A 10,382-nucleotide genomic window follows, 5' to 3' on the forward strand; every position below is an offset into this window, starting at 1 on the left:
TTTTCCCATTGCAGTGGACACAAGAACACAGAGAACACAAGATTCAGTCTTACTATTTTGGAATCGATTTTTCCTATTATGGTGAACACAAGAACACAGAGAACACAAGATTCTGTCTTACTATTTTGAAATTTATTTTTCCCATTGCAGTGGACACAAGAACACAGAGAACACAAGATTCAGTCTTACTATTTTGAAATTTATTTTCCCATTGCAGTGGACACAAGAACACAGAGAACACAAGATTCAGTCTTACTATTTTGGAATCGATTTTTCCTATTATGGTGAACACAAGAACACAGAGAACACAAGATTCTGTCTTACTATTTTGAAATTTATTTTTCCCATTGCAGTGGACACAAGAACACAGAGAACACAAGATTCAGTCTTACTATTTTGAAATTTATTTTTCCTATTATGGTGAACACAAGAACACAGAGAACACAAGATTCTGTCTTACTATTTTGAAATTTATTTTTTCCCATTGCAGTGGACACAAGAACACAGAGAACACAAGATTCAGTCTTACTATTTTGAAATTTATTTTTCCCATTGCAGTGGACACAAGAACACAGAGAACACAAGATTCAGTCTTACTATTTTGAAATTTATTTTTCCTATTATGGTGAACACAAGAACACAGAGAACACAAGATTCTGTCTTACTATTTTGAAATTTACTTTTCCCATTGCAGTGGACACAAGAACACAGAGAACACAAGATTCAGTCTTACTATTTTGAAATTTATTTTTCCCATTGCAGTGGACACAAGAACACAGAGAACACAAGATTCTGTCTTACTATTTTGAAATTTACTTTTCCCATTGCAGTGGACACAAGAACACAGAGAACACAAGATTCAGTCTTACTATTTTGAAATTTATTTTTCCCATTGCAGTGGACACAAGAACACAGAGAACACAAGATTCTGTCTTACTATTTTGAAATTTACTTTTCCCATTGCAGTGGACACAAGAACACAGAGAACACAAGATTCAGTCTTACTATTTTAGAATTTATTTTTCCTATTATGGTGGACACAAGAACACAGAGAACACAAGATTCAGGTTTACTATTTTAGAATTTATTTTTCCCATCGTGGTGAACACAAGAACACAGAAAACACAAGATTCAGTCTTACTATTTTAGAATTTATTTTTTTCCATCGTGGTGGACACAAGAACACAGAGAACACAAGATTCTGTCTTACTATTTTAAAATTTATTTTTCCCATAAAAAAATGACGAATCTAGGCTGAGAGTGTCAAGCCTGATGATGAAACTAGCCTATGAACATTTTTAGCCTGAATTACCAGTTCTTTATCAGCCAATCAGATTGCTTCTTTACTTACTTCACCTTAACCCTGTTTTGATTGCGCACTTCATCCTAACCCTTTGAAACCTATACTTTCCGGAATGGAAATTTATCGCTCTTTTCAAATATCATAACCATTTGATTCTCACAACAACAGAAAACTAAATATCATTGCTTAAAATACCATACATATAAAAGACGCGTATACGCGTCCCTCGTATATAGGCGCGGACGCACATGTGCGTCCCGCGTGGGCTAAGGGTTAAGGTATACATTTTCTGTTAGGCCAACTATCCTCGAGTCTGAAAATTTATGAATCGCAAAGAAAAAAATTGATGAAGAAGAAAATGAAGACTTTTGCAAAGGAGTATTTCAACTTTGAAGAGCTTAGTTTGGTCGAAGAAGAAATATTTTGAAAAAACTTTTGTCGTAGATGGTGTATCCTTTAGCAAACTAAAAAAGCTTACTTCATATCTCAAAATCTTGAAAAAAGTGCTTTTTGACCTAATTTTCATCCCAATTTTCATAGAAAAACAGCTATTACTTTTGATGCATCAATTTAGAAAACTTTTCCGAAAAATTTGAAAAAGTTCAATTGAGTGCGGACAGTTTGAAAAAAATTCGAAACAAAAAATCAAATTCTTAATTACTTTTATGGGATTTGATCAAAAAGCAATTATTTGTTAAAAGTGTAAAGGAACCTGAAACATAACTTTTATGCTCAAATACCAAAATCAATATTTTGACTACGGTCTGAGTCCTTAAGCTTTCGACCTGAGCCTGTTTTCGGATTTTTGTATGCTTATAAAAAAAACATGCAGGTATATTGAGAAATTTTGCCACCGGAACGAGCGAGGAGTGCAAAATTCTTGACGCGGTCTCGCAACATTCCGTAATGTAAACCTTGCAGATGTTGAAAATTTTCCTGACCTTCAGAGCTTTAGCGTGTCGGATGAAAATTTCACCATCTGGGTGCCAGATAAAAAAATTAGACGATCAATTCAATAACCGAGCGATTGTTTCGACAATTGAAGGTTGCAACAAAAATTTCTTTGGACAAAGAAAAATCAGAAACTGCAATCCAAAACATCCTGATTTGTTTGTTTTCAGCACTGTTGTTAATTACCATGCAATTATTTCATGATAAATGGCACTTTTTGAAAGTTGTTAATTATCTACACAGTGTTAATAGACCAGTTTAATGAAGCTTTTTCTCCACCCAGGAAGCTTTGAAAGCCAAGAAACCTATGGCATATTGTAATTAGAGAAAAATTCCAAGTGAATCATCGATTAATTGAGGAAGCAGACTTGCAATTTCAAGAAAACTTTTTATAGACGATCACCAAGAGTATTTTTTCAACACAAAAAATCTATATACAAGATAAAGCTCTGTTTATACTACAAGCACATACTACAACACTGAAATTATGGGTGCAAATTGGGCTTAACACACAAACTCGTCTATATATCCCCTCTTCCATATTACTAATGAATTAGATAGTATTACACTGTCAGAACCGATCAAAGTCTCCAGAAAAAGTTATTAAAAAGAGTTAATTACTAAAAAAAAACAATATAAGTAGTAATACATAGTGTGCACCCCCCCCCAGAATAGTGGGGGGGGTTTTGTTGATTTGGGTCGAAAATTTTCAGGTGGGATTTGGGGTTTTCCAGGTTTTAGGTGGGAGAAACAAGTTAAGGTGGGAGTTAATTTCTTTAGGTGGGACTTTGGGTGTTTTGGAAAAAATTAAAGTAAAATTTCTTATTTTCAGATTTTATGACATATTTTTTTTATATATTTCATAAATAATTTTTTACCATGCTAAACTTTTCTTTTTATTATTACAGGTCATTTGATGTGTGAATAAATATCTTTAAGAATGATTTTTTTTTACTTTTGCTTACCTTATTACACTTATATAACTACTCTCGGGTACCTAATAGCCGGGGGGGGGGGCGCTAATTAATTTTTCGAAAATTTTCCACCCAAGACATTCTTATTCCAACGCTTATTGATTTTTGGGAAAATTTTTTTTGAAAGTTACCTCTTTTGCCCTAATTCTGCTGTATCAGCCTCCTTTTCGAACATTTTCCACCCAGGACATTTTTATTCCAACCCCCCCCGCTTATTAAATTTTGTGATTTTTTCCAACCCCCCTGCTTATTCCAAACCCCCCGGCTATTAGGTACCCGAGAGTAGTCAAGTAAAAGTACGCGGTTAAAATGAGTGCGAGAATTTATTAACGCGAAAGGCAGGGTTTTCGAAAATAACCATGGCTCGAATTTTGTTTAAACATTTGTAATTAACGCGAGGTAAGCAATTCGCATTAATAACATGAGTAGTTATATAAGTGTAATAAGGTATTTTGAGAAGCACCAAAATGTAAGAAATGGAACTATACATATACGAATAATTACCACAGTAAAATAATGATAAAAACTAGATTTACATAATGTGAACAATATGCAAGAAATATTTTTGCTCTTATTTTTAACAATCATAATCGTATATTGACGAACAATATATTTCATCTTCATATTACGGTAAAGAAATTTTGTTTTGTTCCTCGAATTAGTATATTTTTTTTCTTTTTAGCTGGGATCTGGGAGTCTGGGCTGAAGGTGGGAATTTTAGGATAAGGTGGGACCTGAATTTTCAGGTGGGACCTGGAACCCCCTTGCACACTATGTAATAAAAATCCAAAAAGAGTTAAAATATACGGTAAAATCAAAAAAATATATACTGTATCATATAGCAAAGTCGATAAAAAGTCCATTTTTCTATTTTTAATGAGTTTCAGTCCCTTCTGATCAATTTCTCATTTTTGTGTGATTTATTCTTCGTTTTCGGTTTTTGACTTCTTCTTTTTCTTCTTTTTAGGGACGAGTTCGTCAACGGTTGTATTTATATCGTCACTCTCAACCATACTCTTATCTTTGTTCTGTTGGTAAGAAAAAGATACAATGAAAAGAAACATAAGCACTGGGAAATTGTAAATTCTTTTTTGTCATCAAAACGTAACAATATATCACGTATCGATACGTGACAGCCCTAACTAGTTCCGAAACCTCTACAATAGCTTTTGTTAAAATCTTGTGTTCACGCAGCATTATGCATGCTGGCCACCCATATTTTAGGACCAATCTCAAGGGTATCAAGGGTGTAAATGTCATAGTTTAAGGGTATTCAGAAAATCATCACATTTTCAAGGGTTTCAAGGATTTCAAGGGTCGCTGGCCACCATGATATGTTAAAGATCCCATCTGATCCCATGACTCCTGATTGTTAAAACATGGATTCATTATTTTAATTTTTAATCCCGGGGCTATGTATACTTGTAAAGGCACCTTTTTCTTCTTCTTAGGCTGTTCATCAGCTTCTTCCGCCTCCTCTTCTACTTCTTCAGCCTTTCGCTTCTTCTTCTTCTTTTTCTTCTCAGAAGTCTCGACGTGTCCGTTCTATGGAAGAAAGAAAGTTTACAAGGTTTAGAAAAAAGAAGCTGTGAAACATTGATATCTATCAGAACTTTCAGTAAAAATACTGATTTATAATACTAAATTTCTGACGCTTATCGAGTATTTACTGTTTCACAGTATTGACCGATAACTTCATTCCCAGTGGGAATATTTTGTGATACCTTATCGCGACGGTACTGTCCAAGGAATTTTTTGAGAAAAACTAAGGAACATTTTTTTAACGGTAGACTCGTTATTGTCGATCAACAGTTAAAGATATAGTTTTTATGCGATAAGTTAAATGAAGTCTTTTAAGGAATGAAGCCTTAAGAACACAAATAATACCTCTTGCGCAGGTTCCTCATTTTCGTCATCATCCTCTTCTTTAGCCTTCTTCTTTTTCTTTTTCTTCTTCTTCTCACTGTTCGTCAAACCGGTTGTCTCTTCAGCCAATGATTTCAATTCTTCTAACACCTCCATCATGGCATCTTCGTTTTTCATTGGTGCTTCTCCGGTCTCGTAGAATTTCAATCGATCGTCCACCTGCTCGTGCATCTTCTTTCCGAACAAATTTGAGGGGCTTTCTATCCGTAAAGAAAGACAAAAACATTAGTGGAATTTAATTTTTTCTTCGCAACACCTACCACAGTTGATTCTTTCTCTAATTCGATATTCTGGGGTTGAAGAACCTTCTTTTGATTAGAGGACGCTCTTTTCCCAGGCTTTTCGAGGGGCTGAAGGTGACTACAAGTTTACCTTAAGGGAAATAATTTTCACGGAAAGCTATTTTCGCGAGGCAATTTTTTCGCGAAATAATCTAATTTTCGCGGGACTTATTTTCGCGAGATGAGGCCTTTTTTGACTAATTTCATATAAGATTCGATAATTGAGGTTTGGAATAGAAAGATATGACTATTCAACACATTCAAGTGGGAAACATTTTAAAATTCAACTGGGCTGTGAAATCTGTAAATTTTTAAACAGCGTTACCCGTGAAACAATCGATTCTTGAAGCAATGGAGCATTTATTAGCAAGATATCTGGAAATTCGTCCCTTGTTCTTGGCACCAGCCCGCCCAATGAACGATGAATGGAAAATCAATCCGTATTTTGGTGTTTTCCCTTTTGTCTTCAAAGCTCTAAAAAATAGTAAAATATAACACATTCTTAAAAGTATTCCGCAAAAATTCTGTCAAATCAAAACATTTCTTGACATTTATTCTTGTATCCAAAAAGAAAAAGCTCTAAATTCACTATTTACTGAAATTACTATAATTCAATATTGTTCTTTGTTATTTTACATATCGTCAAATGTACAAATATTTCGGGAACGAAGACAAAAACTGTTATTCGGTTATTCTCGACAAGTTTGTATCTAAAACTTCGGGAGGCAGCAATAAAAAACTAAACAGGCACAAGTACAACAAAACGTCTATTTTACCTGAAAAGAGCTTTTTCTGCACCAAGAATTTGAACAGTAGAGGCAGGATATTTTGCAAGGTTTGTTAAACTTCCAGCATGAGCAATCAAACGAGCACCAACCTAGAAGACAAGTGATTGGTATTCATTCAGATTCATTAGAATAAGATAACTAAAACAAGAAAGACGGGAAGGCCTCTAGCCGAATATTCAAGGGAGATAAAAGTAGTAAAATGTAAACATTCATTGCGCGAATCACGTGTCATTAAAGAGAATAATTAAAATCACGTGTTCAAAACAAACTTGTAAAACAATTGAAACAATCAAAATCAGCCATATTTGTGTTGATTTTTTATTTTGACACGTGACATTTATTTTGATTTTGTATACCGCTGCATACGGTTTGTTTACAAATTTCGTCAGTATTTTAAGTCCCTTTAAATTTTCCCTTCTACTTTTCTAAAATATCTCTATACTTACAAGATCTCCGATAAGAGCTTGCAAATTTGGAGCGACTTGGTTCATTTTGGATGTTAAGTAGGCGTGGAGTTTTTGTCGATATTCTACCAAACCAATGACTCTGTTAGCAAAGCTTTCAATATTGATCAAATCAATTGGTGAAATGTCCATACCTAGACATTAATATACAATTAATTAAAAAATACTGACTGTAATATTAAATGAATCACTCTTTTCAACGATTCTAGCAACAATTGTGTCAAAAGTTATCGGAAAAAATATCAATCCCCATCCAGTTTCAGTCCACTATAATTTTACCCCCACTGGCTGAAAGAATTCTACCGGGTCTGTGAGAAGAGGGTGTGTTTAAGATTTTTTTTCTAGCAGTTTTCACAAAAATCTAAGTAAAAATTTATTTTATGGAACTAACTTTAACTAAAATTAACAAAGGACATACCCATGGATGACTTTGAAGCAACATAAATAGCTTTAGCTTTTGCTTCGTCCATAACGATTTCTTCAAGTCCTTCCAGTTTTTCTTCCGTCAATTCTTTTCTTGATTTGATGTATTGAGCTAATTTGGCATAGAGGTAATTATCGTTGACAATCTTCACCAACTCTGGGAAGTGGTATGAATACCATTCTCTAAAAGGTATTGAAGAGAACATAGAGAGTAAATTCCGTCTATCTCTAACTCCAACCCTCTTACTAGAACTTTTGGAATGACACTTTTCTTCCTTTTTTCCCTAACAATCTTTTAAAACCAGTCAAAACATGAACTTCAAGTAAAAATAGGACTCATTCAAACTCGTAACTTCAAGATCAAAATAAGTTATCTATCTGTAGGTATTAAAATAACTAAATCACCTAAACAGTATCACATAAGATGCAAAATAAAGATTTTGAAGCAAAAGCCAACCTTATTCTCATAGAAAATGTGTTGATATCTTTGTCCAATTGATCCACAAGAGCAATAGTCTGGATGATCATGTTGTCAACACGATGAACATTAAACTTGACTTTAGCACGGGAGTAACTGTGACCTAGACCAAGTTGTGCTTTGCCAGATGTCTCAGCAGTTAGTCCTAGCAAATAAGAGAGTTACATAGTAAATGAAATGTTTTGAAAATGACCAAAAGCAGAAAGAAGATACAGTTGATTACACCTGTGGAATTGAAAGATTGAATTAAAAAAAAAGAGTAATCAAAAGCAACACAAAATCTAACCTTGTATCATTTTATGAAAATGAAGGCGTACTCCTCTCAAGATTTCTGAAACGGTCTGTCCATATTCACACTGGATATTACAAGCCTCTTGGATAACTCCGCCAATCTTTGCATCAGAAATTCCTAGAGCAACTTTGCTTTTCTTTTTTCCAGTAGGGATGTTTGCTTCCAAGAATGCCTTTAAATCCTCATGGACCATCCCTAAAGAAACAATAATAAATAATGCATGAGAGAACAATACACATATTTTCTTTATTTTAATGTAGTGGATAAAGCAAATATTCTCAGTTTCAAATAACAAAATACTTGATAAGGCAATTACTTTTTTATTTTCTGGTTTACGGACGTTTGAAAAAAATAAAAATAAAATTGCTCTTTTCAAACTTTAATGTTGTAAAAAATTAAAAAAATATGTTTTGAGAAACTTACATACATTAAAGAACGTTTTTAGTAGAGAAATTGTGTTTAAGTTATTAAAGGCCTGGACACTGACCCTTTTACTTGCCCTTCTTGCTTTTATAAAATGTAATTTTCTATAAAGTTTCCTTTTTATGGCTGTTCAGTAAAAGGTCGGAAGAGCATAAATAAATAAAATATTTGTAAAATCTAATTTTATTTTTATTTTATTTTTGCAAAAAAAACGTCGGCGATTCCGTAAACCAGAAAATAAAAAAGTAATTGCCAAATGTAAAAAAAAAATTATTTGAAGCTTCAGGAAGCTTCCATTTTATTGATTATCTGACAAATTTAGATAATAAATCCTATGGCTGAAATATGCTGTATATAAGAAAAAATAAAAAAACTTGTTTGGGAGTGAAGATATATACCTTCCGAAATGCTGTTTATGTTTTCCAAGGCATTTGCAGCATTTTTGAAAGGGCTAAATGCAACCAATTTTACTAATCTTCCAAAACGTTCTAGATCAGTGACTGATTCTTGTACTTCAGGTAGCAGAGCACCAATCTCTTCTGTTGCATTCACTTTAAAGATTGCATAGCCAGCTGCATGTTCAAATAAACTGTATAAAACCATTTTTTCAATGCCCTGAACTAAAATTAATCAAAATTAGAAAATTTAAAAATCATTAGTAAATAAAATAGGTTAGCGGGTTTATAACCTTCTGCCACAAATAATGGACGCATAGTTTTAACCTCACATCTATATATTATTGTTTATGCCTAAGGATTGCATCATGAATATCAAGAATTAAAAATTCAACATGAGTTTGTGACAAGGAAAAGGTCTAGTACCAAAATTTAGCTCATGGGTGCTGCCATCCATATTTACAAACTTTGTAAACTCCACAGCTTGCTATTTATTGCGATTGCATGCAGTTAGCAGTAAAATTCTTTGATTTTGACTTTGTTTTGTTTTTTAAGATATGGCAATATTTGAACAATAACTATGAGCTCAAAAAATCGCCCAGTACTCAGTAGTACTTTAATTTTTTCCTCAAAATAGATGCAAAACCCTGAGATTTTGATTGACAACATGAAATAGCTCCATAAAACCATGTAATTTTAAAGGCATACGTTATACTTTTACACACCACCTATCAGTCTTTGCCGGGAAAGGCGTACAATTGTACGCGTATATGCCACCAGCACACGTCTAAACTTGTTAGACTTGTTAGAGCCGCACGTCCGGTAGGTCACTTACCTACTTACATCCCTCATCTAATTCCGACACCCTTCTTTAGAGAAGGAATAATATGAAAGTTTGAATCACTGATTGAAAAAGGATTATTCCTCCCCGACCACTATAAAAGCAAAGAAAAACAGTTACAAAATTTCTATAAATTTCAGCTGATAAAAAGGGTGTCGACATTAGACCAAGTTACGGTATCGAATTGTATCGAGTGGGGAGTGAGAGAGCATAGAGGTATAAAGAAAAACAGGAGTTGAATGTGTCGGTAATTGGTCGTTAAAGTCTTTTGATTTCTTTTATAAAATGTATCAAAAGAAATTCTAAGCTCGCCCGATGAAATAAGACTTTCTAGTAGAACTCAATTTGCTATGAACATTCTAATAATCAGTATTGAAGATTCTCGCCTTTTAATATACGAAAATTAGATAAAAATTCGTCCACGAAGCAAGTTTATGTTCCATTTCGCTATCCGTTCAATTTTGTTTTGAAAAGTTATTTTCTCAAGCCAGAAAATGAAAAGTTCTTTATAAGCACACACGATTTCAGACTCAATGTGTAGACATAAAGTCGCTGGAGGATTTTGGAGGAAAGTATCAAGCAATAGAGTTCACCTTAAGGAAAACATTGATCGAAAAATTTTATCATTTGATGAGGGATTGCCAAGTTTACAGGCCTTTTTTTAGTCCAAATATTTTCTTACACTGATGTCAGAAACAATGAATCTCGTCTCATCTAATTTCTAAAGCTTAAATGAGCCAATAGGATTTCACCTATGGATAAAAGAGCTCATTAAAAATGCACGGTATATGAGATTATGAGCATGCATACATCGTAACTTTTTTAATCGTAGGGCGAGCTTGG

General features: G+C 33.6%; 1 protein-coding gene across 2 annotated transcripts; it reads right to left on the bottom strand.

Moving 5' to 3' along the window:
- Positions 1-2,640: 2,640 nt before the first annotated feature.
- On the bottom strand, positions 2,641-8,928 carry LOC136824027 (nucleolar protein 56-like). 2 transcript variants are annotated; one of them, XR_010849089.1, is made up of 11 exons: positions 8,702-8,928; positions 7,875-8,075; positions 7,568-7,733; positions 7,106-7,293; positions 6,670-6,821; positions 6,212-6,312; positions 5,761-5,909; positions 5,116-5,354; positions 4,663-4,773; positions 4,004-4,256; positions 2,641-2,896 (listed from the first exon to the last, which is right to left on the bottom strand). XR_010849089.1 is itself a non-coding variant. In XM_067080188.1 (10 exons), the coding sequence occupies exons 1-10, from the start codon at positions 8,904-8,906 to the stop codon at positions 4,149-4,151; spliced, it is 1,620 nt and encodes a 539-aa protein (XP_066936289.1). In that variant the 5' UTR covers positions 8,907-8,928; the 3' UTR covers positions 2,855-4,148. The 2 variants fall into 2 exon arrangements, 1 of the variants encoding a protein (XP_066936289.1); XM_067080188.1 differs by having other exon boundaries at positions 2,855-4,256.
- Positions 8,929-10,382: the final 1,454 nt, after the last annotated feature.

Source organism: Clytia hemisphaerica, unplaced genomic scaffold, assembly GCF_902728285.1.
Source record: "Clytia hemisphaerica strain Z4C2 unplaced genomic scaffold, Clytia hemisphaerica genome assembly, whole genome shotgun sequence".
Lineage (NCBI taxonomy): Eukaryota > Metazoa > Cnidaria > Hydrozoa > Leptothecata > Clytiidae > Clytia > Clytia hemisphaerica.